The sequence below is a fragment of the Bactrocera tryoni genome, chromosome 1 (assembly GCF_016617805.1).
Source record: "Bactrocera tryoni isolate S06 chromosome 1, CSIRO_BtryS06_freeze2, whole genome shotgun sequence".
In the NCBI taxonomy this organism is placed as follows: Eukaryota; Metazoa; Arthropoda; class Insecta; order Diptera; family Tephritidae; genus Bactrocera; species Bactrocera tryoni.
The window spans coordinates 38,136,418-38,156,539 of record NC_052499.1 but is presented as its reverse complement, the minus strand read 5'-3'; the positions used below and the strand labels follow the sequence as shown (position 1 = coordinate 38,156,539).

The 20,122-nt window shown below is 34.5% G+C and overlaps 1 protein-coding gene across 1 annotated transcript; it reads right to left on the bottom strand.

Annotated features, from left to right (window-relative positions):
• Nucleotides 1–11,678: 11,678 nt before the first annotated feature.
• On the bottom strand, nt 11,679–19,851 carry LOC120781283 (putative uncharacterized protein DDB_G0286901). The gene is made up of 6 exons (XM_040113483.1): nt 19,613–19,851; nt 18,087–18,539; nt 15,021–15,078; nt 14,836–14,904; nt 14,062–14,697; nt 11,679–13,993 (listed from the first exon to the last, which is right to left on the bottom strand). The coding sequence occupies exons 1-6, from the start codon at nt 19,619–19,621 to the stop codon at nt 13,872–13,874; spliced, it is 1,347 nt and encodes a 448-aa protein (XP_039969417.1). The 5' UTR covers nt 19,622–19,851; the 3' UTR covers nt 11,679–13,871.
• Nucleotides 19,852–20,122: the final 271 nt, after the last annotated feature.

Genomic DNA, 20,122 nt, shown 5'->3' with positions numbered 1-20,122 from the left:
ATTCTCAACAGTACAATATTCACCTGAAAAGTTTTCAAATTAAAGTTTCTGTTTAACAAGAACAACAAAGTTAATAAATAGTATTAGAAAGTAATTGCTACATACATACATACATATATTCAAACAGCCGTGTACATAAATAGAAATAAATATAGCATAATTAAGAGTTTATTAGCTTAAATTAAGTAGCATACTTAGCATACATACATACGAGCGTAGCACTTACATGCCACATGTAACGGATACGGAGCTACATAAGTTCAAATATCAAATTAAGTTATCGAAATCGACGTTTGCATAGCGTTGCGCTTAAGGATTATTTATTTTAAAAAGTGTTTTGTAAAAATGTTTGCATGTAAAGTCATCACTATCCGTTCAATTTATCTTATCCTGAGTTGCACCACAAACGACATATTTGTTTAGTTTCTTTCCGTTTTTTGATTTTAGGGTTCCATTTATGAATAGTTAATGTGTGTTATCAAAGTGGTAAACCTGTTTCCATTCCACCACCATTAGGTCGCCGTCAATTTTATATTCTTCTCGGCAATTAGTACAAAATTTCGTCCCGAAGCCGATTTTGAACACTAGTCAAATTTTGGCTAATTATGAAAAAAAAACATAATTGAAGCTTTGAAATTCGATATTGTCGATTTTAACTCAATCGTTTAAAAACGTTTTCGTGGTTTTACGGTTGCGGTATTACGGTTTTCAACTCCATGCCGCTGGGGTTTACTAGAATATAATGGAATCGATGGCTTGTGCTCAAACGTAAACAGCTATCTCTTCGACCTCTCGCGCTACCTCGCTTTTTCAATGCACGGCACTTAACACTCTTCCCCACTAAATCAACGATATTCACAAACTGGACGAAGGAGTACAGACTTGACTTTAATATTGCAGTTGGTGGCGTTAAGATTCCGACTGTTAATAACCCTAAAATTGTAGGTGTCACTTTCGATAGTCTATGCTCCTTCACAGACACAGTACACAGCTGAAACATTATCCTCAAGTCGCTAGCCGGCAGCACATGGGGAAAGGACAAAGAAACGTTGTTGGCAACGGCAATTAGCCGGCCGGTCCTTAACTACGCCGCACCGATATGGTATCGCAGGCGATGAAGCTGTAAACTTGTCAGAACACTGCACTCCGGACTACGATACCTGCATCCGCCTCTAGATGTCTCCCATCGAACACCTGCTTAGTGAGGCCCGTATGTTCTCAGTTAAGGAGCATAATGAACTCCTCTCCAAGCAGTTCATGTTGGGGTACTTTCGCAGAAATCATACCTGAAGTCACCTGCTTGGAGCGGAACCGCCTCCTAGGAGCATCAAGAGGTCATTCCTCAACTACGTTGACGACATCAAACAATACCCCGACCAGGCTTCAGTCGCAACTAACTTCCGACAAGCACTGACCGCCATTCACAGTGAAGCCATTAATACCTTCATCGACTCCCTCTCAGTGAATGGCGTACTTGGAGTCAAACCACCATCCATTGCAGACGAATAGCTAGAGTTGCCGCGAGAAACCATAGTGATCCTTCGTTCTGAATACTGTAGCAGGTTAGACTCCTACTTATCCAGAACATATTAAATATATGTCCCACGCCCTACTAACTCTATTCATCCGACACTCTTCCCCCTTAGGTCCGACGCCATTGAAACAGCACGTTTCCTGGGCCTACCGTTGGATGTTAAGGAAATGGAGAGTTGCGCATAATTTTAATATCGTTCACATTTGTAGAAAACAAAATGATTCCTTTTTTAAAGGAAAATAGCGAATATTTTTTATAAATGGACTTACTTGGCATTAGAAAGTTCCAATGATCATCATGAAGGCAGCACATTATTTTCCCCCGATCATTTTCGTCATCGTAATATAAATTAAAACTAATGTCCTTTCTATCTGAAGTCCATTGTTGCTAAAGTTGGATTGCTTTGACTCCAATTCAACTGAGTGGAACGGAAAACCCTGATAGGGATAAATTATCTATGATTGATTCAGAAAGGGATATAGATGTTATACTAAATGGATCGCTTAGAGACATTAATGCTCGACAAAATATAGTTCATGGCTGTCGGTCCGTAACCTGGGAATATATGTAAATAATATCTCAAGTAAAATGATACTAATTGACTTGGTGTCTGTGCAAAATTGCTAGAAATGAAAGCTGGGATATGTGAGAGTAAATAATGTATATTTCGATTAACTTTTCTTACTAACAGTTATATTTAAAGACAATTTAGTGAAATTATTCGGAAGAATATTAATTCCATTCATCTTGAAGTTTTGACTTATTAGAGAAGGGGTAGATATATACAGTTGTTATGAAGCTTTAAGCGTGGAATGTCTTAAGGGATCAGTAGGGTAATCTTTTTTAAAATTCTTATTTTTTTTTTCTCTTATATCGACAGAATTAATGTAGAAACCCACTTTGTCATTGGAAGGTTTCGAAAAAGGAACAAAAATAATAATAACGCTCGACGTTCGGAGCGCTCGGAGTGCACACCTCGAACTTTAAACGCGTTTTTCTCAAAACACACGTTTTTAAACTGGCGGAAATAATTCCGGTCGAACTACTCAACCGATTTGCTTAATTTTTTTTTCTAAATGTTCACAAAACGCTCTACTAGATTCATAGATTTTTATAATTTATTGACAATGTTATGACAAAATTTTTGTAAAAAAACATGGGAAAATTAAAAAAAAAAAGTTAATTACTTTTTTATTTATCAACATTTTTTCATGATTCTAGTAGGGACGATAACCATTCACGTACTTTTTAAGAATAAATTGGGTTTTTGTGTTTCGGATGATCCAAACAAGAGAAATCGTGTCCACCAGTGAAAAAACGCATCTCATTCACCCAGCTATTTCTCCGACAGACATTCCGAAACAATTTGCTTATACACTCCACTCTATTGTAGAATACAAATTTCTACGAAGAAAAAAGTCAAAAAACAGGCCAGATTGGCCTACTGACCCCTTAAGTGTAAAATATCAAGAAGAACTTAAACTTTTATTATGTAAGGCAACAGATGTATTGTTTTGGTCTACTACTTCGACATACTTACAATATTCGATAGCCAGAAAAAATCTGCGCTTATATCTTATGTTCTTTTGTTAGAAAATAACACGTATAAACTAGTGAAAGTGAAAAAATGGTTAAACTTTTCGAAGAAAACGAAATATGTCCTCAAATCGTTGAAATACATACATTATTCAATAGAAAGAGTAATATAAAATTATTTTTGTTTTTCGCTCCGTTCGGGATGGTCAAAAATGCTAGCACAGCGTGAAACTCGTAACGTTTTGCAAATTTTCCACCTTGGGGATGAAACAATGAGCGGAAAAATTGAGTCTTCGAAGTGGCTACTATTTTTTACATATTTTACATAACGACCCGAAGCTTACATCAAACACGACCAGAATTACCAGACTTTAAACCTTTCTATGAGACTCACTTATCGTATATCTTAAATCCTCCAACGTATAATTAACTCAAAGGATATGATTAAGGATCTGTTGCACAAGAAATAGGCTCACATCCCTTTGACAGAAAACTTTAAACTTGCCTTGCCAAAACGCCTATCCGATGTTTTATGTAAAGTTTTAAAAAGAATTCAGAAGAAGAATTACTCTATTCGATTTATGTAGCTTGTAAGCAGATTGTTTCTTATGGATTTTCTATTCGTCCGCATGTTTTCTTTTAGTTTTATTTTATTGTCGGTAATTTAATCAATTACATTTCCATAAAACTACATAATAATAATGAATAAAAAAATAGTTTTTTATAGAAAGTATATAGAGATATTTTTTTGGTACTTTGTACGCAGACTTTTTCTGGCAAGTGTATATCAGACTCATTTTATTATATTGCAAATAGCAACTGATCGCAACGTATATTCTCTGAACTTGGAAAATGGCTACAGTGAATAGGGGGTTGCAATACGTAATGAAAATTTAAATAGGGTAATACCATAAGTGCTGAAGCGAATAATCGTTGTTTTTTATTCACTATATTATTTTTTTTGAGTTTTAGTGGATCACCTAAGTTTGGGCGATTTTGGAAAATACTTTTTAACGCTTTGTGTTTTTAACTATTGTAAGCGTTTATGATTGTTTGTGAGTTACAAATGCAGTTATTGCAAATAATACCCGATTTAGTTGATATTATATACATATGTATATGTATGTATGCATTTGGGGAAATTAGTTTTCTTGGAGGGTTATACCACCCACTTGTAACCTTGACTAAAATCTGTTTAGAAAGTACTGTCATGTCTTATTTTTATCCTAAATTAAAAATATGTATATATCAACGTCTATTTACAAACATATTTGACTCTGCCGATTTGTTACTGTATATTTCTTTTAAACTTTCGACTTTACATACAAACATTTTTATAATCGCCTAGTAGTCTCTTTATTCTGTAGAAACAGTTTTACTGATTTTCGTTAACAAAGTTTAGACGCCTAAAAGTAAGCTGCGAAAACGACGAGAAAAAATCAGTATAAATAATATTACCACTTTCGATTAAGGCTATTAAAATTTAAGAAGAAAATAATAATGATTTAGTGCAAATAATATTTAAAAGCAAATTATTTATGGCAATGCTAATATACCTGATTTATTTACAAAGCACTTAAGCAGTACGAATAGTGCATAAATACGTATGTACATAATTTCATATACCTATGTTGAAAGCTTGAACTGCTTTGCGGGCTTAGAGCAATGCTTGCATTGCTACATACAGACATACAAACATTTATTGAAATCTATTTATGGTGCTGAAGTGTCAGTTTGAGATTCATTTGGAAAACTGAGGACAACTGACATTTGAATGAACTGAGTTTGGAAGTCAGGGAGAAAATGATCTGGACTCCAACAGATTAAAATAATAAGAAGCAAAGATAAAGAAAATGAATAAGATAGCAAAAGAAAAAGGGACATCGATTTCTAATGATTTTCTGTTTAGTTATATGAATTGTTTTCACGACCATATTGAACCAATTGAATTGAAATCCGCGTTAGACCGTTATTTAACATATCACTTACAAGTAAACATAAGAGCATTGATATCTACGTATTAACACTTTACTTACTTAGTTGCTCTAAAAAGATTTTATGTGTACTTAGAATTACATATGTATGTATTTCCAACAGTACTGAGTAATTGAAAATTATATTTTTTATAAATTATAAACCTCCACACATATTGACGTATGTGTTTAAATAAGATAGCATTTTATAAGCGAGAGAAAAAATCAAATAAATACGAAACAGTAATATTCTAGTTATCACTTTTGCATTGTACAATACATAAAAAAACTATTTTGTAAGTGAAAGTAATGGAAGCAGTTTAATGAGGCAATAATCAAGCTGTAAAAAGAAATTTTCGATCAAATTGAAAAAAAAAAATACATAAATACATAAAAATGTCAACATGTAAATAATGAATTGATTATTGAATTTTCATAAATGTGGTTTTCTTATTCAATTAGTGGTGCCAAGACCAAGTAAGTAAAGTTTGCTACTAATACTTATCCATGGTTTAGTTCTTTGCTTAGTACCTTCGAACATAACACGCAACGGAGTTCAACAGTCTCTTTCTATGCCTCGTAAAATGATGAGTAGTCCGTTCGAATGATTTTGGTTGATATTTTAGGTATGAAACGCGCTATTACTCGACACGCCAAAATAAAGCTGAATTTTTTCGAATTCGTTGGCGTAAGTGTATCACATCTGGTGGGAATTACAAGTACTTTGAAGGTAACGAAATAAATATTGATGAACAATTGAATATTTTGCGTTTTATTTACAATTTCCAGGTACTTTGTGGTCACAATATACGTTACATATCCATATAAAAAAACTTTGGAATACTTAAAAACATTGATAAAATCGGCAATAACTTTCTTAAGAAACCCGATTCTCAAGTAAATTTTTTAAATACTTTTGAAGCTTACCTTACTTAACTTATTGAAATTTGGGTAAAACTATTGCGGTAGCGCTGTTTAATAAGTTTTGCGTAACGGGCGTCGGTGCGTCATTTCTACACTCTTGCAATATGTTGTTACCGAGTATAATAGTTTAATTAGTTAAAGGGCTGTTTGTATCACATAAAAGTAATCAATGAAGATGCAGGGTTCTATAAATATACATAAATGATCCGCGTGACGAGACGAGTTCAAATTCGCATGTCTGTCTATTCGTCTACTAAACTACATTTGTTTGTGAACACTATTGCCACACTTCTGGTAAGGGTAGAGAGTAGGTTAGGGACCTTCCTAAAAGCTCTTTAAATAATCTAACCGATGCAATTTATTTCACCCACCTGCGTCGAATATTTTAGCCGCTAGAGCGTTTAGAAAGTTGAAACAAAAATGTGATTTTCTCAAAAAACCACATTTGATTGTGAACACTATTGCCACACTACTGGTAAGGGTAGAGAGTAGGTTAGGGACCTTCCTAAAAGCTCTTTATCTTCATGAAACTTGGCATCACATTAATTTTAGTATTTTAGATGGGGATAATTGGAGAACTGCAACGCCCACAAGACGCCATTAGTCGAAAAATAATAAATTGCCAAAACTATGCCAGGAAATTAATATACAAAATGTACATTGGTATAATGAATCGCATTAGGGAGCCACAGCTATGTTTGGAAAATCTTTAAAAATTTGGTGTGCCCCACTTAGCTCATTGTTGGTATCTGAAGTAAATGCCTTAATGCAACTCATAGAGCTTGTTTTTTTGTTAAAAATATGTGGTAAATCTAAAAAAAAAAAATAAACTCGGGTCAATACTACCCCTATCTACCATACACCTAATATAAGTTTTCGGTTGACTTTTTACCGATCACATATATCGGACCATATGATAGATATCTTAGAAAAATTAATTGCACGTATAATATTGGAAGAGAAAACAGACTGCATACCTCGCAACGTTACAATCGACCACAACACGTGTGGGGCGGGAAAGATAGAGATGAGCAGACGTGCCATTGCCCGATCATGAAGAAGTTCGAATAGCAATTACCCGTCTGAAAAACAACAGAGCGGCGGGGGTTGATGAATTGCCGAATGAGCTATTGAAACACGGCGACCAAGCACTGATATGGAGCATGCATCATCCCACTACCGTATGATAAGCCTCCACGACATCGCTTATAAATTTCTATCGAGCGTATTGTGTGAAAGATTAAAGCCTACCGTCAACAAACTGGCTGGGCCTTTTCAGTGTGTCTATCTTGGAAGCAGCATTAACACCAACAACAACGTCAGATTCGAAATCCTACGCAGGAAATCTCTTGTCAACAGGTGTTACTTCGGACCGAGTAGGCAATTGAGAAGTAAAGTCCTCTCTCGACGAACAAGGACCAAATTCTACAAGTCTACCATCATCCCCGAAAATATCGGTTAATGTGTGAGATATACAATTGAAATTCAGATAGAATTCCTAACAATAGTATTTCTATGTATAGAAGATGGGATGAATCGGGTCAATTCTTCCCTGAGCCCCCATATATCTAACATATAACAGTATATCTTTGTGCCCAAAATAGATACAATTGGGCGGAAACTTGACCTAGCCCCCTGTATGTAACTATTGCTAGGATTTTTGAACATCCGCTGACTTTGCTTCATATGATTGGTGATTGTATGTGAGGTACCTTAATAAAATTCAGGGACTGTTTTTTTAGTATATGGCATGATGATGGCCACATCGGGTCGATACTACTACGTAGCGTGACTTTCGTTTTTCTAAATCTTATGTAGGTATAAAATTGCTTAGATTCCGATCCTCTGTTGAGTTTTACATCTTAAGGTATTTTCCCGGCTTTTATTCTAGTTACAAGAGCATAAAATGTTCGGTTTTACCTGAACTTAGCCCTTCTTTACTTGTTAGAATAAAGCTTTAGCAGCATCTGAAAATATTACCCCATCCTTACTTGTTAGTATACGTAATAGCTTTGTTAACACCTGAATGTATTTTTTCGGCTTTGATTTCTGCAAATTGCAAATGTTGGGTTACATCCGTACTTATCCCCTCCTTGCTTGTTATTATCATAAAGTTTTGCAGACATATCGAAATCAATTCTTATAAATTGAGAGTGCATTTAAATCGGCTTACGTCTACCCGGATTAATGAGTTTGTTGACTTAGAAGTAAATGATTTTTTTTTAACTTAGATTTAAAGCTTCCGCTTAGTTGATTTACCTATTGATATTTCGTAACTTTAAGGTTTTCAAAGAGATGACACCTGTTCTTCAAAGTTCTCTGTCTTCTAAGTATATGAACGATTAACTTTTATGCGACGTCTCCGGGATGTCAACAGAGTGAAAAGGATAAATAAAATGATTTTGAGCAATGAATGACTAACGGTGTTGACATTTTATTTTCACCGAGGTGCTGAGCGCATGCTTCATTATCATGATAATTTTATAGATGGCTTTGTGTAAACAATATATCACCCAAAAGTCACCAACTTGAAAAATAATGAGGTCATTAGCACGGCATATTTGGAATTGTTTCGTTCGTTCACGTACCAGTGAAACTTTAGGAAATCTAAAGGAATTTTGATCTTCATATCAGCGGAACTCAAATAAATAATCTTGTCTACTTACCTTTTTCGTTTGAGTATATGTGCGTATTTATCAGACTTAACGTATTTCATTAAGAATATTGAATAAAGAATAAAACAAGTGCTATTTTGTCTTTGCGAAATTTTATCCATAATTATTTTTGTTGTTCATTTGTTGGCAAGATACGTACTAGCACAGGAAAACACTCTACAGTAGGTTTGTATATAATAAAAGATATTTTGAATATATTTAGGCTCATAAGTCATAAACTATCAATGATTTTGCAAGATTTGCTCTCGTTTATTTTAAAATTTCTATTTCCACTTTATGTTACAAAAATCAGAAAATATGAAAGAAAGTAACAAACATATTTATTTCAATAAAAATAACCTAAAAGATTTTCGGTTTTGGAGACTTTATTATTACTTCAAATAAACTTTTAACTTTGAGCTAAAATGAAAATCAAAACTTCTCTTGATCAAAAACATGAATTTGAACTAACTACTTTAGGTATAAACTCGACCAAACCAAAATCACAAAATATGTTAATACATAAAATCAAAAGAAACCACATTCGGAGAAAGAAAACTAATATTTAACGTTCGAAAGGAAGGAAAACATTGTAGGAGATATCAAAATTTATCAATAGAAGCGTTCCTACCATCCGCAGCATTTTGGAGCAGCGATCAGGTAGGCCGGTATTATTTATGTAATTTTTATAATGTCAGTTTTGTTTTGAAAAATATGGACACATTCAAGTAAACTGAGAGAAAAAAACACTTGTTATATTGTAATAAAATGCATTTTATGAGCATTTCATTTATAATTCTCCAGTTGACAATCTCCAGCAACCTCGACGCATGGGGTTATATTCTGGTGAAACCGCTCTACCTTTGCTCGTCTCTAGTATTTCCAAAATTTTCAGAGACTTTATTCAGATGATTCTGAAGATAGTCTGACTTTATAATCATATTTGCTACTAAACTCCGAAAGCAAGGATATTTTTTTAATTTCTTCATAATTACCTTAATCAAGTTAAAATTTTCGACTATCAACATAAAATTTTTTCAACTCTGTATCCTTCAATAATTTGGATAATATTTTAAAGAAATTCAGTAGTTCCACTTACCAAACACATTACGAACCCTTTTCTTTAATATAATGTCAAAGCAGTGAAATATCAAGAAACTATCGCCACTAAGAACTATAGGGTTTTTTAGTAGGGCACTACAAAAGTAGAGCGACCACCGCCATATTTTTTCCCGCTCTTTTGACATTTCACTTCAGTAAGGTTTGCCATTTCATCGAGGAAAGATATACGATCCAACAACGAGTCGATATTATTAAAATTTACTACCGAAAATAGGAGTCAGTGGTCTCAATTTTAGGAGCGGGTTTTTCAATAAGATAATGCACCATTGCATACTGCATAGACTTTTTGTGAGCTTTTCGCAAATTTTCAACCATCGTAGCTTTGTTTGACTTCCGGCTATTCGGCAAACTCAAATGACCGTTCCGAGGAAACCGTTTAGAATAAATTGAACTTTTTAAAAATTTTCTGCATTTAGAGACTTGTCCTGTTGTGATCCCCTGTATGGAACTAGAATTTTGCATTATAATTTGGGGCTTAGTTAGAGTGGATTACAAGTTTTTCTGGGCGAGGATATGTTCCGATTATGCCCATCTGCAATACTAACCTGCCCAAAGTGCCAATGAATACATTTGCCAACGTTCCGATGTATCTTAAATTTATTCAAGTTATCGCTTGAGCGGGGTTGAGACGGGGTCGAAACGTTTCAGCTCTTTCTTATAACCCGCCCAGCTTCCATATAAAACAGTCTTCCTAGTTAAAACATCTTGAATGGCCCTTAAGACCAAAATGATTTAAACTGGTCCATTCTTTGGCACTCCCACCAAAAGTAAGATATGCCAATTTTGGTGCGGTTATGCCTACACACCTGTTTTGTCTTATATCCGAGTTTACAACAGCGCGACTTTACTAAATCATACCTGCCGCCGATATTAATGAAGAACTCAATTATTCCTGCTTTCTTTGCATGTTTACGAAATATTGTTTGATATATTTTTTATTTGGTTTATACGAAATATGTATGCGGTTGTGTTTTACGTGTTATAAGTATATATGTATCTATGTGTCATGTTTCAGAAATGTTCCTTTCACACTTGATTTTTCCTTGATATATTACATTGCTATTAACAAATATGCTTACAGGAAAACTACATATAAATACTTACAATAGATCCATACACATATGTACATACTAAATGTGCCTATATGTTATTACACGCACCTAAATTGAGTATATAGATTAGTATAAATAGTAAATAGTTGAGATTATAACTTATAAATACTTATGTATATGGTATATATATTATATATGCACTTGGAAATTAATATGCAACAATCCACCGTCTTCCTAGTTTAAAGTCTCTTTATTAATGAAGTCTTTGTAATGTTAGCTTACTTTTACGAGTGTTTGTGTTTAACATTCTTTCTTATTCCATAATGTTTTTGAAACATTTGCGATTTTAAATCAGTTATGTATACTCGATTTTTCAAATAGGTATTTAAGTGGTGATAATAGGTATTTAAAAAATTAATTTGAATAAATACATATATATTATATTATGTTGTTTATGTTGTTGTTATCGCGGCAGAAAACATTCCTGAAGTAATTTCGAGGAATGGTGCCGAGTTGACAGTCCTTGGCCGGATAAAATTCCGGGTCCGTTCCAAATACTTAGACCCGACTGTCGTGGGAACGGTTAATGCTATGTTGTTTGTTTTTGTGAATGCTTATATTGTTTTGCAAAAAAGGAAAATATTTTTTGGATTAAACTCATAAATACAATTTAACTGTCGAATTGTGATATTTTCAAATATCAATTTTTATATTATATGAGGAACATCAGTTCTATAATTTACTCATTTTGTGATTATTAAATATTTATTAGATATAAATTAGTATGCAGTATAGTTCAGTTTGTGTTTTAATGCTTATGAAATAGATTTGCCATTCTAATTAATTTAACAAAAGTATATAGTTTTCTTTGTACGATATGTTCATCTAGTACCTTCTAACCAAACAAATACATACTTGCCTATGGTCTAACCCAACCCATATTCTACGTATTTTTTAATGGTTTCAGAAATTAAATTAGATACCAAATTTAATTTTGTTTGATTTCGCTGAACGTACTTTTTAGTCTCAGTCTCCGAAATAAAATGTTATTGCTTCTATAATGCCTAATAAATATTATTACATTCAGTATTTCTTCTGAACCTGATATTTTGAGACTCTGTTAGTAAAATTTGATTTCCAGTTTATTGAACGAAATGGTAGTTGCATTTCTTTTAAAAATTTATTAATTTCTAAAACTTCTTTAACCTGTTTACTTTGATATTCCCACTGTGATGTTACTTCCACTTAACCAGTTGTACCCTGAACAGGGTATAACAAGTTTGCCACGCAACAATGATTGTAACACCTAAAAGAAAACGTCGGACACCCCGAAAGTACGTTTCTAAATAATCAGCAGGACAAGCTGGGTCGATTTAGCTATATCCAACTGTCTGTTTGTCTTCTCTTCCGTCTGTCTGTATATATACCAGGTCCTAAGGTTGAGATATTGCTCATTTCTCCGAACCGCCGATATTCATGTTCTTGTACAGAAAACTTTTTATTTGACAAGATATTTTCAAGAAATTTGACAGAGAGGGACCGATTCAAACTCTGAATAAACTGCTCGGATTGGACCTCTATAGCATATAACTGCCATACAAACTGACCGATCAAGCTTAAGTCCTTCTTGGAAAAAGTTTTTTATTTGTCGTCACGAAATGTGGCGTGAATATTACCCCAGGTATTAGTACAATTTCCGAACATATTGTTCAGATCGAAGCACAATGGTTTATAGGTGTCATCCAAACACCAATCAGAATCAGAAAAAATATATAGTTTCGGTTTTATAAAATCATTGATTAAATGCTTTACGAGTAATGCTTTATTAATTTAGCCCATGTGAATCTTATTTGCTTAATGAAAAGATGTTTCTGAATGTTTTTAAATTTAGTTGGACTTATTAAACCTTCCTTGATCGATGTAGAGCTGAATGTGTGGTTTTCTCTTTATAACCGTTTTGGTAACAAGATACCACGTCTAAAATAGTTCCTTTAATTCCTACTTCCGAATTCCTCTTTCGCAGTTTCGTTGAACGATTTTCAAAACGTCTTTGAGAAGGTGATTATGCGACAGCAACTCACCTGTCTTTGTATATTTTTACTTTAATAATATAGATATATAGACTAAATAAATATTAATTGTATTAATTTATCAAATTCGCTAGTACCTATAAAACCTAATTCTAAAGCATGCATATAAAATCCACTACAAGTCCACTTGGTTTGTGATCTAGAATATCATAAATAAGAGTCAGTTCTCTGCACTAGGTATTACTAATTACTAAACTATTACGCAAAAGAGTATATAAGTTTATAGGTCATTGATAAAGAGTATTGGCTGAGAGATTTTGAAACTTATTTCGTTAACATTTACGATCTTAATGATTTTGATACAAAAGTCCTGGCTTTAAGGTGAACCAACTGTAAACTGGTATTCTTAGATATCAGTCCTTTCAGCGAAGATAGTTCCAAAATCTCATAGCAGTTTCTAATAATAGTAGAATGTAAGTAAATATATTTATAAAAGTTGATCAAATATTATTTATATATGTATGTATATAAGAAAATTATTCGTATTTTAAGGGTGAGTAGATCATTTTATAAGTTATCCTTCCGATATTTTACGCTTTATTGAGCATTCTTCGTCAAAAGCTTAGCAAAGCTGAATCTCTGAGTAAATTTGAGAGTGATTGGCAAGTTTTAATGGGAAATGTCAGTGGTGGTGACTGATAAATATAAGCTTATAATTGAGAAAATCAACTCTTTAGTTGCTAATGTATAATATGTGTACATTATATACTTCAAGGATATATATCTGAATATACGTGTTGTATACGAAATTGGTTATATGCCAGTACATAAATACATGGATATATACATATACTAAACTACGAGTATATAACGCTTAAATAGCTACAAGTGAATACATGAAAATATACACAGTACATATATTAGTATATATTATATATTCAACTAAACTAGATTCATTTGTATACATTTCATACTAAAGTTTTGTATTTTCCTGATAACTATGCGGTTTGCGTATGCGTTTTGTTTGTGTGTCAATTGCATTGCCTTCAATAGTTGTCACCAGCGCTGGAAACACCACACTTTGAGCGCAAAATGGCAGCGAGTCGTTGCGTTAGCGGTTCCGTTGGTGATTCCGAGTCGCTACATGAAGTTGACGGTAATTTGTTGCCTACAGCGCAAATAGCAACAAAAAAATTATATATAAAAACCTTAACAAATTAAAACAGCGCTACCCACCATTGCTGACATCCAAATCGGGCGATGACAGCTCTTTGGTGAATTTCAGGTTAACCGGCGCTATATCGTCCTCTTCTTCTAGCAGTAAACTGGAGTATGAGTGCGTTGTGTTGTCGCTTCGACTGCGTCCGCTGCCGCCACCGCCACTAGATGAATTTCGCGACGAAAGTGAATTATTGCCGGTACCTGCTGCAGCCTCAATCGAATTGGGATCATCGATTGGCAAGTCATCACCGCTGCTGCTGTTGACATCTTCCACTTCGTCATCATCGTCGTCGTCGTCTTCATCTTCATCTCCGACATCATCGTCATCAATGCCATCAATATCCTCGTCATCGATTTCCTCTCCTTCGACCTCTTCATCCATCGATTCACTTATACTACCACCCGCCGAGTCACTACTGCCGCTCCGACTACTTACATTTAGTTCGTGGCTATTTGAGTCATCCAAAGAATGACAGTTGTCCTCTGCCAGTCCATACTCATCAATCCCATCATCAATAATACCGATCGCTTGGTCTTCAAAAGCCGCATCATCACTTTCGCCTGCCGATGGATCCGAGGATTGCAGTTCTAAAACTGGTTCGGGTGAAGACGATTTATTGTAATTCTCATCACTGTCGCTGGCCGCTGCGTCTATTTTTGCGATTTTTAATAGAAACTAATTTTAATATTTTTAAGATAATATACATAAAGTTGCATTTCAAATTCAATAACGATGTCGCTGTTCCCTACTTTACTTTGGCACTGTCGGCACGAACTTGCGCAACTTACCTCGTAACTTTTCGATTATAAGAGGGTAGAATTCTTTGGCTGTTGCGTTGTTTGGTTCGTATTGTAAAACTGTTGACAGTTGCGACAGGTGTGGAGATAGTTGTTGTTTGCGAAAGTTTGCGAGTTAATTAAAAGTTTTGATTTGTAAGTATTTCAAAATTTTATGATATTCAAATAGAACTCACTCAGTTTGCAGTATTTCAAGGCTTTTTTGTAATCTTTAAGCATCACCGCAGAGAGAAACTGTAAATAGAGAGGATAGTTAAAAGAAAATTCATTATTCATTATGCATACAGGGATTAATTTCGCAGCAGCTAAAAATTTGTTGTATTCTAATGATTTTAAGGAGAATGTAATTTGGTTTCATTACATTAACACACATTAAAACAAGGAAAATTATATATTGAATCCAAAGATGGCGATAGACTAATTCAGGAGCTAAACAGAGCCGCTGACCCCGTTCCAATTAATCTAGTGCAGCGAAATCTTAACATATAAAGTGTCACGGCTCAAAACTGTGTTTAAACCACTTACCATTACTTCGATTAATTTGCTAAGAAATATGCTCTTGTACATAGGCATTCCATGTCCCTCCAGTTCTGAGAAAAGCCATCAAATCTTTTCTTATTATCTGCGGGCTCCATTTTTCACCGACCTTTATAATCGGTTCTTTAACTTTAAGCTCTCATACTAGCAGGCAAGGGGTTGTCTTAATGTTAGGTGGGGTGAACTTTTTTTGCTGAACCTTTCTAACAAACATTATGTAATATTTGAAGTCGCCAAGAAACCCAGGTCTTACCAAACTCGTCATGCTGAACCTGTTAAAGTTAATATGGTAGTGTCTGCAACTATAAACGACACTTGATTCATTGTAGACAACGAGCTGTTTTCAAATACCTCGAGTAAGAAATGTCAAAGGATAGAACACTAAGCTTGGCAAGTTAAGGATCAACAAAGTTTCGTCTGTATTTTGGACTTCAAGTAAAACTTAATCTGTAACTACCAGTGGCGTAACTAGGGGGGCGAAGGGGGCAGTCGCCCCGGGCGCAACGTCTTGGGCGGCGGCAAAACGATCTTCGCTGTTTTTTAATATTCAGAAAAATACTTCCACAAATTTTTTTTACAAAATTTATTATAAAAGATAAAGAGTTGTACACTCACAATGTAATAATCTGAATAACAATGAAAAATATTAATTTTTACTCGAATACTCTTCAGTCTTTGAATTTGTCTTACTTATACCTTTTGGCTTATATCTTTCTTAAAAATAGTGATAGAACTTAAAGATGCACTTTTCTAGCTTTGTCTAGCGACGTGTCACTCTCACAGTTACCCTATGCTTTGAATGTAGCAAATACTTTTATTTCTCCATATTTTCTAAAATGGTATTTAAAAACTCCAATTCGGGCAAAAATTCCTGCAAATTGTGGAAATGGGTTTTTTCTATGGCTTTTATAAGATGTCTTGTAAATTTACTATCAATTTCCTCAAAAACCGTATTGTGAGAATTTTGGAACTTCAGAATTTGCGTGGCTTCTAGTTCCTAAATTTTATATGCATAATATCGAAGATATTCTGTAAAAATTCACTTGTTCGAACCACCTCATGAAACGTGTAGGTAGGTACATATATAAAGGGGGGCGGCAGAACATCCTTGGCCCCGGGCGCCCGAAGTTGTAGCTACGCCATTGGTAACTACGTTTTAAAATTTGAAAAGAGCTCGCTGTAAAACAGATGTTTTGTGGCCTACCAATATATTGTAGATTATCATTAGAAGACTTAGTTGTTAAAATACCTACTACTACAAAACTAGGAATATGTGTGTTAAATATATTTTACAGTATTCCATTAAAACCCAACGTTTGAGCTTGTTGGTTTTTTTATACCCTGAATGAAGTTTGCTACGATGTTTGTAACACCCAGAAAGTGAATTGTTTATAAATAATCAGCGTGGCGAGCTGAGTCGATTTAGCCATGTACGTCGGTCTGTCCGTCTGTCCATCTGTCCGTCGTTGTTATCCGGATGGAAGAGAACAATCCAGCATTAAAGGTTTTCGATTCAGTACCCGCCGGTGAGAGCAGAGGAAGAGAGATTAAGTGAAGAAGGACCTGGCTGCTCTTGAAGAAACGGCTGGCGCGCTGTTGTTAACTTGTCTATAACCGTGTAAGCGGTGTCTACGCAAGTAAAGAAGAAAAGAGGTCCTTCAGTTTTCAAGATATTGATCTGAAAATTTGCCCAAGTTATTTTCTCTTAAAGATGTTGCTCATTTGTCGGAACGTTCGATATTCGATTGCCAAAGAAAACAGTTCATCGGATCACTATAACGTATAGCTGTCACACAAACTGACCTACCGAATACTTTTTCATGTGACGAAGAATATTCATGAAATTTGACATTTTCGTCTCAGACAACAAAGCAATCTCCGAAGAAATAGTTCAGTTCCGACCTGTAGTGGTGGCGGCACATAGCTGCCATATGGACTGACCGATCAAAAACAAGATAAAGATCTTTTTATTCTCCTTTATCCTATAAAGAAAGCACCTGTGAAGGCTGCTTAGGTTCAGCCGAAGTTAACGTTTGTTCTTGTTTTGATATAAAATCTGAGGTACAGTTAATATACTTCTGCAGCTATAAAACTAGGAGTTATCGTATATACTATATATATTATATATAACTATACATTCTTCCATTAAGATACAACATTTGAGCTTCTTTGTAGTTTTTATACCCTGAACAAAGTACTCTTGTATTAAGTTTACTACAATGTTTGAGGAGCTCTGGTTTGTTATTGGAGATCGTATTAAAGATATGGATCAAGGGTATATTTTTTTGGCATATAATATTATCCAAGCCATCACTAAAATCTCTGAGGAAATTGTTCAGATCGGACAACTAAAGCATATAGTATAGTTGCATGTAAACTAACTAAATCAAGTTAAAAATTGTTGTGTACCAGTTTTTCTATAAAAATTGCACCTGGGAAGGGTGGTATTTCGATGCAGCCGAAGTTAACGTTTTTATTGTTTTTTTTTGCATTTATTAAAGCTAGTCAATTGCCAAGTGGCAGAGGGCAATTGGCAGCTACGCGAGTATTTTCCACTGTGAATAGACTTGGCAGACAGTAGAGCGAATTGTAAGCCTGCAGGCACTTCTGCATTCAGCTCCGTTGTATTTTTTCATCTACGCTTTATTCTTAACTTATTCATAATATTTAAGTACATATGTATGTTTGTACATATGTATACTCACCTCAGCAAGAAACTCGGTCGGTGCTGATATGCTTTCATCCGCATCCGTGTACTCGGATAAACTCTGACTTAGATCCTCATTCGAGACGGATGTGGGTAGTGTGGTCGACGTGAGGCCGGTGGCGGTGCCGGCAGCGTTGACGTTGGCGTTGGCAACCGCCGCTGTCATTGCCACAGTCGAGGCTGCTATATTCATGATGTTGATGTTGTTGATATTATTTGTGTTTGCGTTATTTATGATGTTACTGGTGCTATTGCCGTTAACGTTGCTATTGTTGTTGCTGTTGTTGGTCGTGCTCATAATAATGTTGCTTGCATGCAGAATATTGTTGCTGCTTTCGTTGCAGTTAGTGATGTTATTGTTGTTTGATGTTGTTGTTGTTAGTGTTGATGCCGTACTATTGACTTTGGACGCATAGATGCCATTGCAATTCGTTTCATCCATGTAGAGCAACTAGGCATTTGTGAGTGTGCGGTAGCAGGAAGTTGGCAATGGCATTGAGCAATCGGATTATTGTAATTAGAAATGGGAATAAATGGGTAGGTTATACTGCTTCACATATATACATACATCATATATTAAGGTGGATTATAAGAATATAGACTTCAATTGAGTTAAAATTGATTAAGAAGCGGAGTAAGCTAGAGAAAAATGTGCTAAATACTTTATTGATATTAGTTGTGACCGAGGGATGTGCCTTTACAGTTATTTATGAAATTTCAGCGTATGCTTGAGTGTGGTTTGTTAAAAACTATAAACAATTAAAGGACACCAATTTATATGAAAATGTGACGTATTTATGGATTAAGTGCCTATGAGAGGTTGTTTGAAGCGTTGGAGATGTCATTCAATATAAGCATGTAGATTAAATATATTTACTGGCCCCGCATATTGATTTATAATTTTTATTTGCCCCATGGACTGTTAGATATAAATTCTAAAAGCCAAGTCGCCATGAAGATAAGTTGCCTTTGGAAAATTTCTATTTATTATTAGTTGAAGAGACTGCTACCATACATGTGCTGACATCGATGCACATCTTTTTTACTCGCTTTCTTTGGTCGTTAATCTCTCTTTAAAAATTTACATGAAAAAGCAACAGCAAAGTCAGCGAGTTAAATTCGAATCAAGAGAGTGTGAGGATACCTCATTTTTTCTGCACTACCGAGTTTTGTTTGACTGTCAAATGACTATCAAAATGATACACAAAGTTAATTATGATCTAAAAAACTGAAATAGCTTAGAGTTTTCAAATAATTGGTCCAATCGGTATAAGTAATTCTCGACGCTTTTTTCAAGTGCCGTCAGTCTTTTTAAATGGTGCAATTTGTTTGTCTCGCTACTCTCTAACTCTTGGCGATTCGAAGGCGGCTACCTAAATATGTACATATGTATATTTAAATCGAAAGTCAAAAAACTACACTAGGGAAGCTGATAATAATTCGGTCAGTCCTAAATATTCTCTAACTTACTCCTTGAATTTGTTTAAAAATGAACAAATAACTTTCAAAATATTTGAAACTTACATTCGACATTTTGTTTCTCAGTAAGCTACGTTTTTTTGGTATGCCTTGTGAAAAATTATCCAGATCCTTTCCGTTTCGTATTACACAGCTTTGATAAGTTTTCGCTGAGCGTGTCAAGTCTTTGAAAAGTTTTTATGCACGAGTATGTATGTATGTATAACCGTTAATATTTTGTTTTGTGTGAGCTTTTAACATTTATTGCATTTTTGGACAGAAACGAGTTTCAGTTGTTAGATTGTCTGAAAAGAAGAGATTTGTATTACAAAATATTGTTTTAGTTTTGATTTCATAATAGTTTGCTATAAAAGATAAGAATAAGTATTATTTGTCAAACTGAGTTCTGGGTGGACGGTTATGAATTTGTACGAAATTCATTCTTGAGTTCGTAGCAACATTGCCGTCTAATGTGTAATGAATGTGTTAGACATACTTATCGTCAATGAGCATGGCAGCTACTTTTTTCTGTTTTTATCTTCTTCTTCTTCTTTATTGGCGCTTACGTGATTATAG

Bases quoted from the DNA above. Each gene is read 5' to 3' on its own strand.
- LOC120781283 (XM_040113483.1), bottom strand. The intron at 15,079-18,086 runs GTGAGTATACAT...CTCTATTTACAG, and splicing joins CGACCGAGTTTCTTGCTGAG to TTTCTCTCTGCGGTGATGCT. The intron at 14,905-15,020 runs GTGAGTTCTATT...AACTGTCAACAG, and splicing joins CTTGAAATACTGCAAACTGA to TTTTACAATACGAACCAAAC.